The sequence below is a fragment of the Pseudopodoces humilis genome, chromosome 26, assembly GCF_049639895.1.
Source record: "Pseudopodoces humilis isolate 2021_Gansu_Grassland_sample_001 chromosome 26, ASM4963989v1, whole genome shotgun sequence".
In the NCBI taxonomy this organism is placed as follows: domain Eukaryota; kingdom Metazoa; phylum Chordata; class Aves; order Passeriformes; family Paridae; genus Pseudopodoces; species Pseudopodoces humilis.
Window position 1 is genome coordinate 1493994 of NC_142225.1, and position 19741 is coordinate 1513734.

The 19741-nt window shown below is 59.5% G+C and overlaps 1 protein-coding gene across 4 annotated transcripts in view; it reads right to left on the reverse strand.

Annotated features, from left to right (window-relative positions):
- Positions 1 to 19741, reverse strand: part of KIF21B (kinesin family member 21B) — a 46268-nt gene that overhangs the window by 24613 nt on the left and 1914 nt on the right. For all 4 annotated transcript variants that reach the window (XM_088066983.1, XM_014258971.2, XM_088066982.1 and 1 more), the window contains exons 2-10: positions 6431 to 6653; positions 5929 to 6111; positions 3600 to 3749; positions 3242 to 3376; positions 2726 to 2893; positions 2135 to 2250; positions 1400 to 1595; positions 291 to 480; positions 117 to 180 (exon numbers count right to left, since the gene is read on the reverse strand). In XM_088066983.1, the coding sequence (XP_087923109.1) occupies positions 117 to 180; positions 291 to 480; positions 1400 to 1595; positions 2135 to 2250; positions 2726 to 2893; positions 3242 to 3376; positions 3600 to 3749; positions 5929 to 6111; positions 6431 to 6653 (1425 nt within the window). The remainder of the gene's footprint in view (positions 1 to 116; positions 181 to 290; positions 481 to 1399; positions 1596 to 2134; positions 2251 to 2725; positions 2894 to 3241; positions 3377 to 3599; positions 3750 to 5928; positions 6112 to 6430; positions 6654 to 19741) is intronic.

Genomic DNA, 19741 nt, shown 5'->3' on the forward strand with positions numbered 1-19741 from the left:
CCGCTGCTCCACAAGGCTCACAGCTCATCCCAGCAACGCTGGGGGCACGGAGCTGTGTGAGCCACCCAGCCCCAGAGCCTGGCCCTAGGACCCCAGGGATTCCCCAGCCCACTCACCTCAGCTCCTCGATCTCGCGGATGTAGTTCTGGATGAGGGTGCCGATGGCCTCGTTTCCGTCACCTGCGGCACAGAGGCACGGCTGGAGAGAGGCAGCCACCGCCTGCACCACAGCCCCCGCCCCAGCTGCTGCCTGGGCTGGCCCAGCACACCGCCCACCAGCCCAGCCTCACCTGCTTTGGCCAACATCAGGTTGGCCTCCTGGCTCATGAGGTAGGTGACCCTGCTGTTGATGGCATCGATGGCCTCCTGCATGGCCTTCACCCTCATGCGCAGGGCGCTGTTCTCCTTCTGCAGCATGGCGTTCTCGCGGAACAGGTCGCTGTAGCCCTCGGCACCGTCCTCCCCGATCACCCGCTTGCCCTGTGGGCACAGGAGGGGAGCCCCTGAGAGCAGGGTAAGCTGGGACACGGACACCCAGCGCTGCAGCCGCAGACACCAGAGCAGGGGCAAACCTAGGGACCAGGAACATCTGAGCTGAACATGCAGAGGGTGAGAGACATTTCAGGGCTTCTCCCTGCCTTACCACCTCCAAAACCTGGCCAAGGTCCTGCCTTGACAGGCAGGAGCTGAGAGCCTGTTTCTTAAGGCTCCTGACTCCTCCTAGCAGTTACCCCTATCCATAGGGGCAGGGGATGGGAGGCAGGAGGGTCCCACTGACCCTGCCCCAATTCAAACACAAGGAGGGGGATTTCTGCATCTGTCTCCACCTCCTCACCAGGGTCGCTCCATCAGCTGGGTTTGTTTCTGGTGGAGTTCATTTTCCTCACAGCAGCTTTGTGTGGTGCTGTGTTTGGGATCTCTGCTGAAAACAGCACTGATCCCACAGGATGATTTAGCTCCTGCTGAGTCAGGAGCTGTTCAGCCCCTCACCCTGACCCACCAGTGTTGGGCTGGGGGTGCAACAGGAGCTGGGGGGGGACACATCCAGGACAGCTGTCCCCCACTCACCACAGGGATATCCCAAACCACATGATGTCATGCTCAGCATAGAAAGCTGGGGGAAGGAGGAAGAAAGAGGGGATGGCTGGAGTGTTGTCCCAAGTCACTGCTACACTTGACAGAGCCCTGCTGGACTGGGGATGGCTGAGCACCTCCCTGTGATGGGACGTGGGGAACAAGTTCCTTGGTTTGCTTTACCTCTTAAACTGTATCTAAACCAAAGACTTTTCTCACTGTTACTCTTGAGTTCTCTCCCCCATCCCACTGGGGGGCAGTGAACAACTGGCTGCACGTGGCTCCCTTGCTGGCCAGGGTGACAGCAGGACACAGGGCCACTCACTGCCTTGTACTCCATCAGCTCCATCTGCAGCCGGGCGATCTCGGCGCGCAGGGCGCTGATCTGCTGGCTCGTCTTGTCCTGGTTCACCACCACCTTGTTCTTGATGTTGCGAGCCCGGTTGGCGTACTTGAGCGTGTTCAGGGTCTCCATGAAATCCCGGTCAGAGGGGCTCACGCAGGCAATCATGATGGTTTGGCTTGGGGATGCAAGGGCAGGGTGAAAGACGGTCCCTGCACAGTTCAGCGACCCAGCAGGTGCAAACCCAGCACAGGCCACGTGCCCCCAGATACCCATCCTGCATGGAAGCTCATCCTGGGCCCTTCTGGGTTTTAAAACAAGGTGTGAGCTGGGTTCATCCCTCCCAGAGCCAGAGCACCCACAAGACCCCTCAAGTGCATCAGACAGCACTGACAGCCCTTCCTCAATGCCTCCCTCTCTGGAGAAGAGGCAGGAAATTCAGTCTCACGCTGGGCACCATCACTTGCCAAGCCCCAGATCTGTGAGGTCTCAGGAAAATTTTGCACCAGCTGATTCTGCCCAAGCTGCTAATTGCACCTGAGGCTGGTGAGGAGACACAGTCTTTACATCTGCCAAGTCATGCCATGCCTGGAAGGCCCCTCTTCCTCACCAGGCAGCCACTGGAGTCCTGAGATAGCTCCTACATAGCTCCAGAGTGCCCTCAGCCCCACCTGGCAGCCCTCACCCCAAGCTCAGCCCCACCTGGGACCCCCTTACCTGTTGCCCCCGAGGGAATCCTGCAGCAGGCGGGTGAGCTTGGAGTCACGGTAGGGCACGTGCACGACTTTCTTGCTCTGGTCTCCAAGGGCACTGATGACATTCCCCAAGGCCAGCTACCAACACAAAGGGAAGCCCCCCAGATTCAGCCCTGGCTGAGGACACAGCTGAGGACACAGCAGTCAGGCCTGGGGGGTGCACTGTAGCACAGGCTTGGGTTGCACAAGGGGCAGGCATGGGGCCTCCCTTAGCCTGGGCTGTGCCTCTCTCCCATGTGGCACTGAGCATCAAGCCCCAGAGTGGGTTTTTTAGCTCTGATTAGCAGATCTCACCCTTTTGGGACCTGCACCACTGTGCCCAGCTGCACCCCTCCCCACAGCACAAGTCTGCTTTGGCAGCAGAGTTGTGCTGTCCCCCACTGCTCTGTGCGTGTTCCTGCCATCAGGCACGGGCAGCACCAACCCCAGCCAAGACAGCAGTACCCCAACAGCCCAGGGTAGCTCCAAGCAAGACCCAGAAGTGTCACAGGCTTCCCCTGGCAGGCCTTGCCCTGCCTGTCCCCGTGCCCACCAGCTCAGCCCGGTGCCGTACCAGCCCACAGTTGATGGAGATCCCTTCCTTGGCTCTCTCGCCAGTGGCGCCCGTCCGCTTCAGCCTCTCCGAGCCAGCCAGGTCCACAAAGTGAAACTTGGCTGTCAAGGTCTCATACTCAGCAGCAGGTTGGGATCCATCCAGAAGGCTGCTCACCTCCTCGTTCACCTGCAGCCAGGGACACGTGAGGGGTCACCACCCCAGACTGGAGCAGGCAGAGGAGGCTCCCTTGCCTTCACTGAGACATCACCCAGAGTCTGAGCGTTCACTCTCCATATCCAGCCCCTCAGAGATGGGGACAGGATCCCAAGAGCAGCTTGGTCTGAGCCATCCTGCCTTGGATCAGCTCACCCTCATCTCCCATTAAATCCTAATGCTGGCTATGACTGGAAAGAATACAGAAAAATCCCTGCTTCTCTTTGCCGGACTTCAGACCCTCTCCCCAAGGGAACTTCATGCATCAGCTGGGTATGGAACCCAGGAACAGCCTGGCCCTGAGGCAGGACCACATCTCACCAGCTCTGGGCGGGCACACACTCTCGTCTGGCACAGGTGAATGGTGAAGATGGCATGGGACCGGGAGCTCTGCACGTTCATCTGGGTGCTGGCGGTGGTGCGGGAAAGAGCTCCTTGTTTTAGGCACTGGATCAGCTACAACAACACCAGGCAGGGAAGGAAACCTTAAAGCACCCTTGTAGGGAGTGAGGACAGACCCTGTGCAGCTCAGTGGACACACTGACCTTTTCCAGAGCACCCCCAGGACTGCACTCCCACCCTGGGAGAAACCTCCCCCCACCAAGCTGTCCCCACGTAGAGCACACCCCTGGGCAGTGGCACCCAGCTGCCAGCCCTGCTCTGCCCATCCTGCACCCACCTCATCCTGGGAGCTGATGAGGCGTGATGTGACCCCCGTGGTGTAGATGCTCCCGCTGGCATCCTCGTGGATTTTGATGTTGGATTTGCGGTGGCGTGCGTCGGGGTCGCGGCTGCTGTCGAACAGGTCCAGGATCTCCTCGTTGTAGAGCTGAGCGGGGCAGCAGTGGGCGTGGGGTGAGCAGGGGAAACACGAGGCTGCTCAAGCCTGGCACTGCAGGAGCTGCCTCTGGCACCCTGCTGCCACTGGCCCACAGCTGTGTGTGCCCACACGTGTCTGCAGGGCTCAGCAGGACAGCTGGGGTGTGTGCACGTGTAGGAGAGGAGGCACAAGCACACGCAGAGAGATGATGCACAGAATCATGGAATCCTTCAGATTGGAAAAGCCCTCGAAGGTAATCAAGTCCAACCATTTACCCTGGCACTGCCATGCTCACCACTAAACCATGTCCCCAAATGCCACACCCACACGTCTTTTGACCACATAAAGGGATGGTGACTCCACTGTGCCAATGCCAGGCCACAACTTCAGCCAAGAAAATTTTCCTAATATCCAATCTAACTTGGGGCTGCTTCCTCTTGTCCTGTTCCTTGTCCCTGGGCAAGGGGGGCAGAGCTCAACCCCCAGCTGGCCCCACCCTCCTGTCAGGAAGTTGTAGAGACTAAGAAGGACCCCCTGAGCCTCCTCCTCTCCAGGCTGAGCCCCCAATTCCCTCAGCCACTCCTCATCAGACTGGTGCTCCAGAACTTGCCATGCAAAGCTCTGAGCTGCAGTCTGGGTTGGTTCCTGCTGCCCAAACCTGTCCAGGTCCTGGTGCACACAAGCAGCTCCACAGAGTTACAAATCCCCCTGACCTTCCTGGCTCACCTGGCCACACGAGCCAGGGAAACCCCACTCTGATCACAGCTCAAGGACATCTCTGTCAGGTGGAAAGGGGATAAAGGGGACCAGGGAGTGCTGAACAAACAGGAAAACCCTGCTGCCCCAGAGCTGACTCCATCCATATCTTAACTCTGCAGCATCCCCTCTCAGCCTGGCGTGCAGGGACACCCCTGCCCATCTGTCCCCCTGCTGCCACCATTCAGCCACAGTGCAGAGCACTGGGTCACCCAAGGGTTGCAGGTTCCTGGCCAGCACAAGGGATCAGGCTAATCCACCCCTGGCTGCCCCAGGTGCCACCAGGCTCCTCCAAGGTTTAAACCTGCTCTCAGAGCCTGCTCCCAGGAGCAAAGTCACAAGACAGGGATCAGCTGGAGCAAGTCCTGTGCCCCTGCCAGGACAGCAGGGTTGGTGACCAGTGCCTGATGTGGTCATGTGCTGCTTTAGCCACTTAGGACTTCAGGACAGGCAGGAAATTGTCCCCATTTCCATCCCAGCACAAAGGATCCCTAAAAAGAAGCCACTCAAACTGAGCACAACTGGGCAGGCAACCAGGAGCTTGGATAGGCCAAGTGATGGGAATGGGGGGACAACAGCACCACAGGAGCTACCAAGGGCTCTGCAGATGGAGACATAAATGGGAAGGATTTCTCCAGCAAGGAGGTGACTTGGGGCCCTCTCTCCAGGCCATCAACATCTGAAGGCACACAGATGTGATGCCCAACAAAGCCACCCAGAGGCAAGCACACAGATCACAGCACACAGCCCCTCCCTGCCCATCTCCTCTGTGTGCAACCACATCAAGCTTGCTCAGGAGCTCAGCTTTGCTCAACACCACCCTGTGCTTTCTCACTGGGGTCTTACAACAGTTCCCACTCACACCTCTTTGCTCTTTCAGCCCAAGAACAACCCCCAGGGAAAACGCTGCCAACACACAAGGTCCATGGGCTTCCCAGGACAAACTTCTCCAGGGAATGGAGCAGTCAACAGAAGAGGCTTTTGAATAGGAGAAGCCAGGACAGAGGCAGGAGAGGATGCATTCCCAAGGTCAGAGATGCAACAAAGGACATGGAAAATAGCAGAGTCCTTCTTCAATCCCTCCCACAGGAGTGGCACTTTCTTCTCCTCCTGTTTCTCTGGGAACTCTGGTCCAAGGCAGCAGGCTATCCTTGACCTCAAGCAGCCCAGAGCCCCTGGATCCTCTGGGGACCAAGCCATAAGACCCTTCCCCACGGTGGGAGCTCCCTCCACCCAGTTTGCAGCCATCATGAGGTCAACAACATGTAGGTGCTTCCAGTCCCCACTGCACCAGCACACATCCCCAGTGCCACACTTGTCACAGGGCCCAGCTCTGCCAGGAACCAGTCAGGACATGGAGACCTCGAGGGACCCAAGGCACGGGAGGGGAGCCAGGACAGGGCAGTGTCCCCCAGACCTCCCCAGCACCCACCTCCAGGAACTGGGCGCTGACTTTGAACTCGGGTGCTGCCACACCCTGGCTCTGGGCCGCCCGCTTGCGCTCCTCGATGCCGCTGAAGAGGTGGCTGATGGCCCGTGGGATGATGCCCTGCTCCTCCTCCGAGATGCTCACGTCGAAACCCGTGCCCATGGTGTAGGTCTTCCCTGCGCCAGTCTGTGCAGAGACAGGTACTGGGAGCTGGCTGTGCCCTCCCAGCCCCAGCTCTGCCCACTGCACCCCACATTTTCCCCCTGCTGCTTTAGGCTCCCCAAATACCCTTGCTGAGCTGCTGTCACCCCCAGCAACACATCAGCTCCCGTACTCCCTGCCCTGCCACCCCCTCTTCCCACCCAAGGCCACCCTTCCCCCAGCTCTCACCCTACCAGGGACAACTCTGTTCTCTCCACACCCAGGATGTCTCACACCCTCCACCCAGCCCCTGTCAGTGTCCCCAGAGCTGCTGGAGAGCCCAGCTGGAGGGCAGAGCCCGTACCTGCCCGTAGGCCAGCACAGTGGCATTGTAGCCCTCGAAGCAGCCCTCGATCAGCTTCCCCATACACGTTGTGTAGATCCGCTCCTGCCACGTGTCCAGGTCAAAGACAAAGTCATAGGTGAAGGCCTTGTCCTTCCCCAGCAGCACCTGGGGCTCGCCAGGTGTCACCGAGGTACAGATGTGACATCCCTCTATCTTCTCTTTGGGCAGCTGTGGACGGATCCTATGGGAAGAGAAGCAGGCTGAGGGCAGCCCAGTCTCGGGGGACGCCAGTCTGGTCCTGAGGATGTGAGCACAGCACACCCTGTGATCCATGTCCTGTGTCCAGTCCAGCACAACCAGAGGGAAAACACTGCTCCCCACTGCTCTGCACTGGTGCAGCCTCACCTTGAGTGCTGTGTGCAGTTTTGGGCACCACAGTGTAAAAAGGACATAAAGGTATTAGGGAGTCTCCAAAAGGGGGACATAAGAATGGTGAAGGGTCTTGGGGAACCATATGAGAAGCAGCTGAGGTCACTTGGCTTGTTCAGACTGGACAAAAGCAGCTTGAGGTCAGACCTTATGGAGGTCTGCAGCTTCCCCACAAGGATCAGCTGTGATCTCTGCTCTCTGTGAGCAGGGACGGGACCCAGTGAAACAGCTGGAGCTGTGCCAGGGGAGGGTTAGGCTGGCTGTCAGGGAAAGGTTCTTCCCCCAGAGGCTGGGCATGGCCTCAAGGCTGCCGGAGCTCCAGGAGCGCTTGGACAGCGCTCTCAGGCAGGGTGGGATTGCTGGGGTGTCCTGCACAGGACCAGGAGCTGGAGTCAGTGAACCTTGTGGGTCCCTTCCAGCTCAGGGCTTTCTACAACCCCTGCTGGAAACGTGGCTCATGCAGGCAGGGGATGGGCAGCACCTCTGCCTGCAGCACAGAGCACACAGAGCAGGGAAGCTCCTGCAGCCAGCCCTGACCTGTTTGCAGCTGAGAACAGAGGCTGGCACATCCCAGCAACACCAGCAGACACCACGAATGAGGTGGCAGGCAGGGCTGGGTACAGAGCTGGTGACAACACAGAGCCTGTCCCTAGAACTGCCCCTGGCCCAGCAGCCCAGCCTGCGCTGGCTCACTCACCCTGGTGGCCCTGGCAGGGCTGGCACAGCCAGGCCCTGGCACTGAGCAGGGAGCAGGGGCAGGGACAGGGAGCAGGGACAGGGACAGGGAGCAGGGACAAGGGAGCAGGGACAGGGAGCAGGGACAAGGGAGCAGGGACAAGGGAGCAGGGACAAGGGAGCAGGGACAAGGGAGCAGGGACAAGGGACAGGCAGCCAGGCCACAGCACAGCTCTGCTCACCCCTGGCGCAGACACATCAAACCACAGCTACAAAGGCTTAAAATGTAAAACCATGACAAGACAGTTCCTCACCGTTTGAACCAAACTACCACCCAGCCCAAAAGCTGTCCCCAGCCTTGGACTCGATGACAGGAGCGGGACAGGCGAGGCTGTGCCTGTGACCCACCCATCACATCCCAGCCACTGCACTCAATCCCTGCCTGAGAAACGTGGGAGCAGAGCGGCTGGACCTGCACACACTGCTCCTCTGCAGGGCTGCACAGCTCTGCATGCACCGGCTGCAGGAAGCTGGGGGCTCCCAGGGGACTCATGGAGAAAGGAGTTTGGAGCCAAACGCCATGCAAACAGCTCTCGTTAGTGCTAATGACTGCACAGCGCCCGTCCCTGGGTGCTCCATAAACACAGCTATTAATTCCTTCAAACCACATCCCTGGCAAGCCACATCGAGACCTGAGCAGCCGCTGTGTGGATTGGGACTCAGAGTCAGGAATCTCCTGAGCTGGAAGGGACCCACCAGGATGATCCAGTCCAATCCCTTCCCTGCACACCCACCCTGGGCATCCCTGGACATCCAAAGGCTCCTGGAGCTCTGGCAGCCTCAGGGCTGTGCCCATTCCCTGGGGATCCTGCGGGAAGAGCCTTTCCCTGATATCCAGCCTGGCACAGCTCCGTGCAGAGCCTCTGCTCCTCACCCAGCCAGGAGCAGGGCCAGGAGGGCCGGAGCCCTGGGCTGTGTTTGGGGCACAGGGTGTCCCTGGCAGGGCAGGCAGTGCACAAGCACCCTGCAGCCCTCGCAGCAGAACCTCTCCGTGCCTCTGTGGGTATATTTAGCTCAGCAGCCACAATAAAAAGCGGCTTCTGATGTGCTCAGTCCCAGACTCGTTCCTGTCGCCTTCCCAGGGTTCCACCCTCCTCCAGAAAAATTATCCCTGACTTTAATTACTTTTGGAGCATGACGATGTGCTTCCCCCATCTCCACCCTAGACATGAGAAGCAACTGCAGCCCCAGGGAATGAGCAGAGGAACGAATACGTTTGGGAGTTTTTTTCCCCCTCTCAGGAAAAACGAGAGTAGGTTTTCAGCAAAATATTTCATTGTCTCTCCCCCTGCCCCACCCCTCACCCTTGCAAGGGGGGTTTGCAGCAGCACGAGCAGCAGTGCTGGAGGGGTGTGTGCACATGAATCTTCCTCAGGGCATTTAGGAGCCCACTTTGAGCCTGGCCATGCTGGGCTGTTTCAGTGTCCACACACCAACATCTGCCCCACTCCCATTCCCCAAACCTCGCTGCCCAGCCAGCTCCAAGCACCCAAGAGACCCATCCCTCACCCTGGCTCTCCCAGCCAGTGGTCTGTGGGGTTTGGGGAGCAGCCATGTGCCAGTCCCCAGTGTGCTCCCCCTGCCATCCTCTCCCATCTCCCCAGTGCAAGAGAGACACTGCAAGTGCTGGAATCCCCCAGGAAGGTCCTGCTCTTCAGGAAATTGGCCAAGCACCAGCCAGGGATGTCCCTGGGAGCTGCTGCCAGCTGGTGGATAAATACTACAGACTCCACTATGAGAGTGGGATGAGTGGAGCTAGAGGGCAAGGACGGGCACCAGCTGCCAAAACTCACGTGGGAAAGCAGAGACATCACAAAGCATCACAGGGGGCTTATGTAGGCACCAGGAGACATCTCAGAGGGTTTCTCTAGGCCAGTGCAGCTGCTCCTCTGGCTCCACAGTGTCCAGCTGTCCTGCACCAGAGTGTTGCACCCTTGCCCTCTCAGGAATCCCTGGGAACTGGGCAACATGAGACCCCAGCTGGGTTAGAGAGGTGTTCACATGTAGTTCCAGGTCATGCCCAGGCACCATGACACCTCCTCCAAACACAGAATCATGGAATTGTTTAGGTTGGAAACACCCTCTAAGATCATCAAGTCCAACCATTCCCCCAGCTCTGCCATGTTCACCACGGAGCCATGTCCCCAAGTGCCACACCCACACGTGTTTTGAGTATTCTCAGGGATGGTGACTCCACCACTGCCCTGGGCAGCTGGGCCTGACCACCCTGTCTAGGAGGAAATTTCTCCAAATATCCAACCCAAACCTCCCCAGGACAACTTGAGGTGATTTCCTCTTGTTCTGTCACGTTACCTGGGAGCAGAGCTCAACCCCCTCCTGGCTGCACTTTCCTGGCAGGGAGTTGTGCAAGCCACAAGGTCCCTCCTGAGCCTCCTTTGCTCCAGGCTGAGCCCCACCCCAGCTCCCTCAGCTGCTCCTGGGGCTCCAGACCCTTCTCCAGCCCCATTCCCTTCTCTGGACACACTCCAGCCCCTCCATGTCCTTCTTGTGAGGGTTCCTCAGGATTGGAGGAGCCTCAGCAGTGCCCAGTTCAGAGGGATGGGCACTGCCCTGGTCCTGTGGCTGGTACAAGCCAAGTGCCATTGGCCTTCTTGGCCACCTGGGCACACCTGGGCTCATGGGCAGCCACCACTGACCAGCATCCCCCAGGTCCTTTCCTGCCAGCAGCTTTCCAGCCAAATATGACAATCACCTACAGCACCAGCCCAGGCTCTCCCCTCGGCCCTGCTCCCAACCCTGACTGGGAATGCTGCAGGTCACAGCACTCGCCATCCTCTGCCTCTTTGCCGTGTTCTCCAACAGAGATGAGCGACTTTGGTGGCCACAGAGTCACCATCTGAGTGTGTTCTGGAGCTCCTTGTCCCTACCACTACCAAAAAAGTTCCTGGCCACATGCTGTCCGTTCACAGGTCCAGAAGAACTGGGTGTGATGCTGTCAGGGTCAAACCTGGGAACAATGGAGATGCCCCCTCACGTGCCAGCCAACCTGCTCCACACCTGGTCATGAGCCAGCAGTCCTAAGGACAGCTTGTGCCAACCAATGGGACCCACAGCAGAGCCAAACACATTGGGGTGGCCTGGCCTACAGGACTGGGAGCCCCACCGAGATCCTTCTGCCCTCCTGAGAGCCCACGACACAGGCTCCTGTGGTTATGGTCACAACCTACCTGTTAAGTGGCAGCCAAAATTACGCAGCAGATCAGCAGCAGGGTGCTGCCTTCCACCCTCCAGCTGGGCAGGAGTGAGCTAAGCCCCAGCTGTGCCCAGCAGCCTGCACCCAGCCAGCCCCACACCGGCACTGGTGACCACCCCTGCCCAAAGGCAGCGTGGGGAGGACACGGCCTGTCCTGAGGCCAGCAGCTCACCCAGAGCTCCTCTCCCTCCCACATCAACACACCAGCCTCAGCACAGGCAGCACCCCGGGAAGGAGAAAGGAGAAAGCCAGCAGGACCCTGGGTCACCCCCCTCAACTCCCTGCCAAGGGACAGTGAGAAGGAATGGAGAGCCAGGACAGAGCTGCATGGTCCTGCCAAGAAAACCTTCCCAGGCAGCCAGGGGAGCAGGCAGGAGGTGGATGGATGGATGGATGGATGGATGGATGGATGGATGGATGGATGGATGGATGAACGAACACACAGAGGAGCAGGCAGGAGGGGGATGGATGATGGATGGATGATGGATGGATGGATGGATGGATGATGGATGGATGATGGATGGATGATGGGTGGATGATGGGTGGATGATGGGTGGATGATGGGTGGATGATGGGTGGATGATGGGTGGATGATGGGTGGATGATGGGTGGATGATGGGTGGATGATGGATGGATGATGGATGGATGATGGATGGATGATGGATGGATGGATGGATGGATGGATGATGGATGGATGATGGATGGATGATGGATGGATGATGGATGGATGAACACACAGAGGAGCAGGCAGGAGGGGGATGGATGATGGATGGATGATGGATGATGGATGGATGGATGATGGATGGATGGATGATGGATGGATGATGGATGGATGGATGATGGATGGATGGATGATGGATGGATGGATGATGGATGGATGATGGATGGATGATGGATGGATGATGGATGGATGATGGATGGATGAACACACAGAGGAGCAGGCAGGAGGGGGATGGATGATGGATGGATGATGGATGATGGATGGATGGATGATGGATGGATGGATGGATGATGGATGGATGATGGATGGATGGATGATGGATGGATGATGGATGGATGATGGATGGATGGATGATGGATGGATGATGGATGGATGATGGATGGATGATGGATGATGGATGGATGGATGATGGATGGATGGATGATGGATGGATGATGGATGGATGATGGATGGATGATGGATGGATGATGGATGGATGGATGATGGATGGATGGATGGATGGATGATGGATGGATGGATGGATGGATGATGGATGGATGGATGAACACACAGAGGAGCAGGCAGGAGGGGGATGGATGATGGATGGATGATGGATGGATGATGGATGGATGGATGATGGATGATGGATGGATGGATGATGGATGATAGATGGATGAACACACACAGGAGCAGGCAGGGGTGCAGAACACCCCTCAGCAAGCGGCAGCTCCCGCTGAGGCGATGATGGGCGTCACAGCAGGAGCCTGATCCAGCATCAGCATCCAAAGCCATCAGCACGAGCCAGGCGTGCCAGGAGAGCCGGGGACACGGGGACACACACAAAGGGAACCTCGGCTGGAGCGTCTCCATCGCTCCCCTCCCCATCCCTGCCAGGCTGGCAGGCTCTGAAAGCGCTGTCTCCATGGCTGAGCTGCCAGGGACACCGAGCATCTGGGAAGAGGAGGGGAGCGGGTCCTGCAAGCCGAGGGGCAGGAGCTGAGGAGCAGGAGCTGGGGCAGGCACAAAGGGTGAGCTGTTCTGCACTGCTGCGCTCTGCCAGGCTCGGGGGAGTGGGGCTGGGAGCCAAGTGCCAGGTGAGCACTGAGAGGCAGCTCCACAGGCAGGGTCAGCCTGGGGGTCCCTGATCCCGGCAGGAACAGCCTCCCAGGGAGGGATCTCCCCATCCCAGCATCTCAGGCCCTGCAACAAGCAAGGGGATGGGGTCGACTGGGCACAGCCAGTATCCCCAGGGCAGGCCTGCACACACCACTGACACCAGCAGCCCCTTGTACTCTGAAGGGAGGCTGTCTCCTTGCACTGGAAGGCACAGCTTGGCTGACCTGCACTGCTGGGTTCACATCCTCCTCACCCAGCTGTCCCAGCTTCCTGCCTCCCAGCCCAGCACCACGGCAGCCCCAAGGGGCTCGGAGCATCCTTTGGCCCCCAGCACTTTGCCAAAGCCATGGCAGCACACTCTCACAGCCCTCCAGCACAGAGCCAGAGCCGTGACAGCCCCACCCCAGCAAACTGCCTGTGGGCACACACCAGGCCACACCAGTGCTGAGACACAGCTGCCCTGGAGCAGGGGCAGAGGGAGCCAGATCCATCAGCCAGGATCACCCGTGTCACACAGGGGCTGCTCCACCTCCCCGGGAGCCTGAGCACACACACCCTCCCACATTTCCCAGCACTGTCAGGGCAGCTGCTCACAGACTGGGGGGTCACAAAGAGCTCCTGTCCCTCCAAGACCTCTCTGCAAGCTGCCTGCAGACCCTACAAAGAGCTGTTCCTCTTCCCTCCCAAGGAGGTTGCCCAGCCAGGAAGGGCTGGTTGCCCAGGGAGCAGAGCCACAGAGCTGTAGGGTGATGGGTGGAAGAGCTCCATGGGATTTTCCCTCTCTGTGCCAGACCCCAGACACTCATAGCCACTACCTCTTGTCCACCTTGTCTGCACAGGGGCAAGGCTGCCCACAGCAATGCTGGTGAGGCACTGCCCTCAGCCCAGCACCAGCCACCGTGGGCTGGCAGAGCTGGAGCTGGCAGAACCCACCAGGGCACAGCCCAGCTCTGTGAGCCTGTCAGAACAGGTGGGCTGGGCAAGCCCCAACAGCACCTGGCTCTTCTCCCCACACTGCCTGCACTCATTCTGCTCCTGTCTCTGTTCCCACATCACCTGTGCTCACCCCACTCCCACATTATCTGCATTCACCCCATTTCCCCTGCCCTAATGGCCTGGCATTCACCCCACTCCCATCCCCATATCCCCTGTGCTTGCCCTGCTGCCATCCTCACTCCTCCCATGGCCCCATCTCTGCTCCCTGTGTCACCAGCCCCTCCAGCCTCCCCAGCCCCAGAGCTGCAGGAGCACCTGCCCAGCGGCCTGGGGCTGCACAGAGCCCCCCTGGCAGCCACCTCTCTGCTCCCCACCTGCTTCACTCTGCCCCAAGGCTGCCCTCCATGCTCTGCTGCTGCCCTGCAATCCCAACAAACAGCCCAGGTCAGCCAGGAGGAGCAGCTCTCACCTCCTCCAGCTCTCCCAGGACATCTCACAGGTCAAGGGCAGCCCAGGCACCACAGAGCCAGCAGGTGAGGGGCTGTGTGGGGCTCTCAGCTTGGCCAAGCAGCTCCCCAGGGTAGGAGCAGAACAAAGTGCTCCAGGTTTTCCCACATCTCCAGGCCAACACCTCAAGCATGGATGGGGCTGCCTGCCCTCCCCAGCGGCTCCCCAGGCCCAGATCCCACAGGAGAATCTGCCCCCTTGCTGGGAAAGGATCTCCCAGCCCTGTTCTCCCTGAGCATGGGGACCTGGGTGAGGACTGGCTGCCAAGGGCTGCCTCTCTGCACACAGGTTATATTGGACACAAACCAAGACAAAGTTCAGCATTTAATTACCACGGCAGGGAAGTGGCTCAGCAATCAGAGACAATTGAATCAGGCTCCCCGGAGACTGCCAGGTCTGGTCAGCAAACAGTGCAATTGAGGGAGACATCCAGGCACCTCCCAGCAGGAACAAGCACAGCACAGAGCCCCCCGTGATCAGCACTGGGGCAGGACACAGCTCCTGGGCAGCCTGGGGACACCCCACAGAGCTGGGGTGCACCCAGACACCCACTGGGCACAGCCCAAATGGGGGACATGCCTCTACATCCATCCCCCAAGGAAACCCATCCCAACACCACCCAGCCTACTCCTCTGCAGGGCTAACCCCGCTGCCTTGCACCCCAGAGCCCCCTGGGCTCCCCCTAATCCCAGCACTCCAGCCTTTCCCAGGCTTAGGGAAACCTTTAAATCAGGCCGTGGCAGGCACCATGTGCTGCTCATTAGCTCTGGCAGGAGCACGAGGCTGTGAGCTGCACCATCTGCTCCGTGCTGAGCCCAGGGCAGGCCAGGGACGAGGGACATGCTGCCTGCACAGCCAGCACCAGGGACACCCAGCCCCTGGCACAGACCAGCAGCACCCAGGGGATGCAGGGAACCGTGCTCTCCTCAGCCTAGAGGGGAGCAGGAGCCAATCCAGTTTGGGATCTCCCTGGACTCCACCTTCACCCCTGTAAGTCACTGGCCTTCAGCTCCACCTGGGATCAGCCCAAGGGGAGGGAACACCACCAGGATGTTTGCAAACAGACCCTGTAGGGGACAGTCACCTGTGAACGAGTGTGGTGTCAGGAAACCCCAGGTGAGGTGGGAAACACACGTGTGATAGCACACATGATGTGAGACATGCCCCGGCAGGGCCCCAACTCCTCAGCCATGCAGAACAGCCCCAAAAACACTGGCTCAGCAGCAGTATTGGTAATGGGGAGTTAAAGGAAACCATCATTCAGTGATAGACCCTGGGCCTGACAGGCCATCAGCCTGATCCTGCAAAGCACAGGAATGCCACGGGTCTGATGGACACACTTCCCCACCCAGCTCTGCCCCCAGCACTGAGGCTCCATCTCCTCCCAGCTCAGTGAATCACACCCACAGGATCTCTCCCTGTCCCAGGTGTCCCTGCAAGGTCCCCATGTCCCACTTCCACCCCTAGAGCCAGCGTGCTGGCAGCCTCCCAGTGCACTCCAGTTGCCACTGGGGAAACAACAACCTGAGCTTGGCACAAGATCCTGCAGCCCCAGAGCCCACCAGGAACACCAGAGCAAAGCTGCCCACAAGACATGGGAGCAGGTGGCACAAAAGAGGCGCCTCTCCAGCCCCTCCCCAAAATCCAGATGAATGCCAAGCCCTTGGCCAGCAGGACAGGGGATGCTGTGCAGTACCCAGGAGCAAACCCAGTCCCCCACCTGGGCAAGGAACAGGGAATGTTTTGAGCTAATGTCTCCCTCAGGCTGAAATCATGGATGGGCAGAGACCACCATGGACCAAGGCACCCTCCCTCTCCCCCAGCTGGAGGGGCTGGGTTGTGCTTTCCAGCCATGCAAGGCTGGGCCAGGGAACCCAGTGCTGGAAGGCTGGGGGAAGAGGAGGAGCAGGAGCACAGCCAGCAGCCCAGCCCAGAGCAGGGATGGAGACTGACAAAGTCAGGCATGGGCAGCGAGCAGGGAGGTGCCCACAGCCCCACAGGATCACAGCACAGGGGAGCTCGGCACCAGGCTCCACTACAAGAAATGTTTCCCAGCCATGTCAGGCTCCAAGGAGCTGCAGAGTGGCCAAAGTGGCGCTGGAACCCCCAAGTCCTCGGGCTCAGCTCCAAACCCTCCCCTGGAAAAGGAGGCAATGGCTGTGTGGCACCCACATGGAGAGAGCAGAGGGGCACAGCAAGGTGGGGCAGCCTCCACCCCCAGAGCAGTGCACAACAGTGGGGACACAAACACATCCCAGGGCAGCACTGGGCTGGCTCCTGCTCTGCCCAGAGAGGAAAGGGGTGGTGAGCAGGTGCCAGTCGCTGTCCCTTCCACCAAGCCAAAGTAAAACCCATCAGCAACCGAGCAGGATGCAGAGGCATCCCTGCAGGCTGATCTCCTGCAGCAGGTCCCAGCGGCAGCTGCCCTCACAATCCACCACATCCCAAATCTGCCGGCTGTTTAACCAGTGCCATGGAGTGTTTTGACAGCCTCCAGCAGGAAATAGCCCTGTGGGACCACCGGGGCCAGCCCCCCACCCCCAGCAGTACAGCCATGGCCAGGGCTGGCTGTGATTCACACTGGGCTCACAGAGGGTATCGCTTTCCCTCCCCTGGGGCCAGGAGCCATGTTTCTGACAGCTTTGTTTGGGGCTTCATCTGCAATTCTCTCCTGCCTCCAATTTCACTGCTGAGGCAGCAGCTGGCTCCTGTGACTGATCCTTGGGAGGCTCCTGAGGCTCCAGGGTGCTCAGCTAAATCCCCTGCCGATGGGTGATGTGTGCAGGCACCAAAAGCCTCCTCAAGCAGCTTTGCTGTGGGCGCTGGCACATCCGGCAGGGCTCAGCCCCGCTCCCCCCTCGCACCGTCCCCATCCAACATTTCCGCTGTAAAATCCGACCGAGAGCCCGAGTGAAGGCAGGCACGGAGCCCCCTGCATCCACAGCCCTGGGCTCAGCACCAGCCAGAGCCCAGCGTGCTCCCCAGCCCCTCTCTCCAGGCTGGGCAGCCGCTGTGTCCCTGCTCCCGGGAACACACAGCCCCGAAAACACAAAGAGCAAAGCCCCAGAGCCAAAGCAGAGCAGCGTGGCTGGTTGGGCTCAGCCCAGCAGCAGAACAAGCACAGGACGGGGCAGGAGCTCCCTGCCATGGCTGAGATGCCCTCAGTGGGTGCAAAGGGTGGAGAGGAAGGGGCTGGAGTGCCCACAGCCGTGGTTTGCCAGCCCAGCACCCTGAGGACACAGCAGCCTCCTGAGAGCTTTCCTTCCAGGGACCAGGGCTTCCCCCTGACCCTGCAGATGGGAGACAGAGCACCCCAGGGCTGTACCCAACACCAGGATGGGCTGTACCCAACACCAGGATGGGCTGCTCCCCTCCCCCCTTCCCCTCCCCCTGCAGGAGACAGTCACATCCCATGCCGTGGGCTGGAATTGATTGCCTTATCTCTCCCTGCATGGCCCAGCCAGGCCAATACCAGCCAACGCTGGCAGGAGACAGCCAGCACCACAAAGGGGCTCCAAGGCACAGCAGCGGCAGGGGATGGTGGGCAGCAGGTACCAGGGCTGTACCCTCCCTCTCCCCACCGGGAGTGGCACAAACTGGGCTCCTTTCCAGCTGCACCCAGATCCATCCCTGATGGGGAAGGGCTACAACTTCCCTGAGCCCAGCTGGTTACAGACACTTTGGAGTCACAGAAAGAATCGCAGCAGGCAGAGAGCCCCTGCCATGTGGCAGTAGAGGTGCCAGGACCGCTGGAGCCCAGCTGAGCCCACCACCAGGCCTCTGCCAGCTGAGTCACTTGGCTGGAGCACCCCAAGGGTGTACGGCAAGGAGGGGAGGGGGACTCCGAGGAGCCGCTCCCCGAGGCACCAGCCGGACGAGGGCGATTGCTGTGCCCCACAGAGCATCGCAGCAGGAGCACCCGCGAGAGCAGCAGAGCACTGGAGGTTGCAGAGTTTAAATAAACTTGAAATACGACTCAACTTCCTTCCCCAATTTCACAAGCTCAGTTTCCTGCGTCTCCTCAGCAGGCCAGGCATGCTCAGTGCCATGGGCAGCTCTGGCACAGGGGATGCCACTGTCTCTCTCAAACGAGCCAGCCAGTTTGGAGGTGCCCTCAGGGAGCAGCTCTGCAGCCAGCCAGGCCACTCAGGCCTCCAGCCAAGGAGTTTAATGGCTTTGAGGGTCAATACATGCCATCAGCCCTTCCTGACACTGCAAAATACTGGGCTGAGCTCTGCTTCCTGCAACCGGCACAGCGAGTCCCACTCCCTGGCTCAGCGTGGCTGCAGGAGCTGGCAGCACCTGGCTGCGATCTTGGAGGGGGCTGTGGGGAGAGGGGCTGCTGAGCCTCAAGGCACAAACCTCAAATTTCTGTCCCAAACCTCAAATCAAGGCCGTGCTCCTGGTCAGAGGGCAGAATGCTGCGCCGGCTGCATTGCAGCCACTCGTTTGAAGGTCACCTACAAGAAGGAAGCAGCGGCTGCGGTCTGAGCAGGGTTGGCCCCCAGACCCTGCTCAGCACCATGGGGCAGGAGGCAGTTTCCTGCTGAGACAGCTCCCCAGGCACAGCCTGACTGCAGCCACAGCTCAGCCCTGCCCATCCCTGCCCCAGCAGACACAAGTCACACTCCAGGATAAGGGGCAAGCAAAGCAGACCCTGCTGGCAGGGAGGGCGAGGGCCAGGGCAGGATCCAGCCCTGCCCTTGCAGACACTGCAGGTACAAGGTACAGGAACAAATCAGCCCCTGGGCCAGGAGGAGCTGCTGGGCCTGCATTTCCTTCTGCTGACAGCAGCGCTGCTGCAGGTACCGGCCATTTCCCTCCCGGCACGTGGGAAGCCTAAATTATGTCCCCCCACCACAAGTGGTGCTCAGCAGCCGGGTTCTCTGGAGCCCAGTGCAAATGGGGCAGACGAGGGTCGCGAGGAGAAGATGGGAGGCTGTGAGGCTGACAGTGAAACACCACAGCATCTCTCCTGCCTTCTCCTGCCATCAGGAGAAGACAATCAGCAGGAACTGGGATGAACAGATCCAGCATCTCTGTTCAACTGTCTCTACTCCTCCCACCCCAAGGGCTCTGTGGGACCAGAGACGGGTCCTGATGGCTGTGGCACCTCTTTGACATCAGCTGGACCATCCCCAGCTGTCTGACCCCAGCAGACAGCCGTGCATTCCACCAACACCACCAAGTGCCCTTGGCCCTTCCCCAGGTCCCACCTCCCTCCCACCAGCAGCACAGACAGAGACCCCAAAGAAAGACACAGAGACCCCAAAGAAACAGCACAGCTGGCCTATTCATGTTATTATCAAGGGACAAAAGGGGAGCTTTGATCCGTGTCCTGCTGCATCCCAGAAACATTCAATCTCCTCTGTGGTCCGACGGCTGAGAGAGGTGGGATCTGGCGCAGGTTTACTTCAAGGGTTTTAGGGAATCCTGCAGCCCGGCTGCTCCACCAGCAGGGTGTCACCAGCACTGACAAAGGAAAACCTCGCTCTGCTCCAAGTCCAGGACAGGAGGAGACCCAACCCCAGCCCCCCGGGGCTGCTGTGGCAGAAAAGGTGGGTGGTCTGCAGGGAGAGCAGTTTAGCCCTTGCACACTCAGCTCAGCATCAGAAACACCTTCCTGCACGGCACTGCGACCTGATGGCTTTGTTTTGCAGCCTCCTTGCTCCCAGCCCTGCTCCTTTGTCCT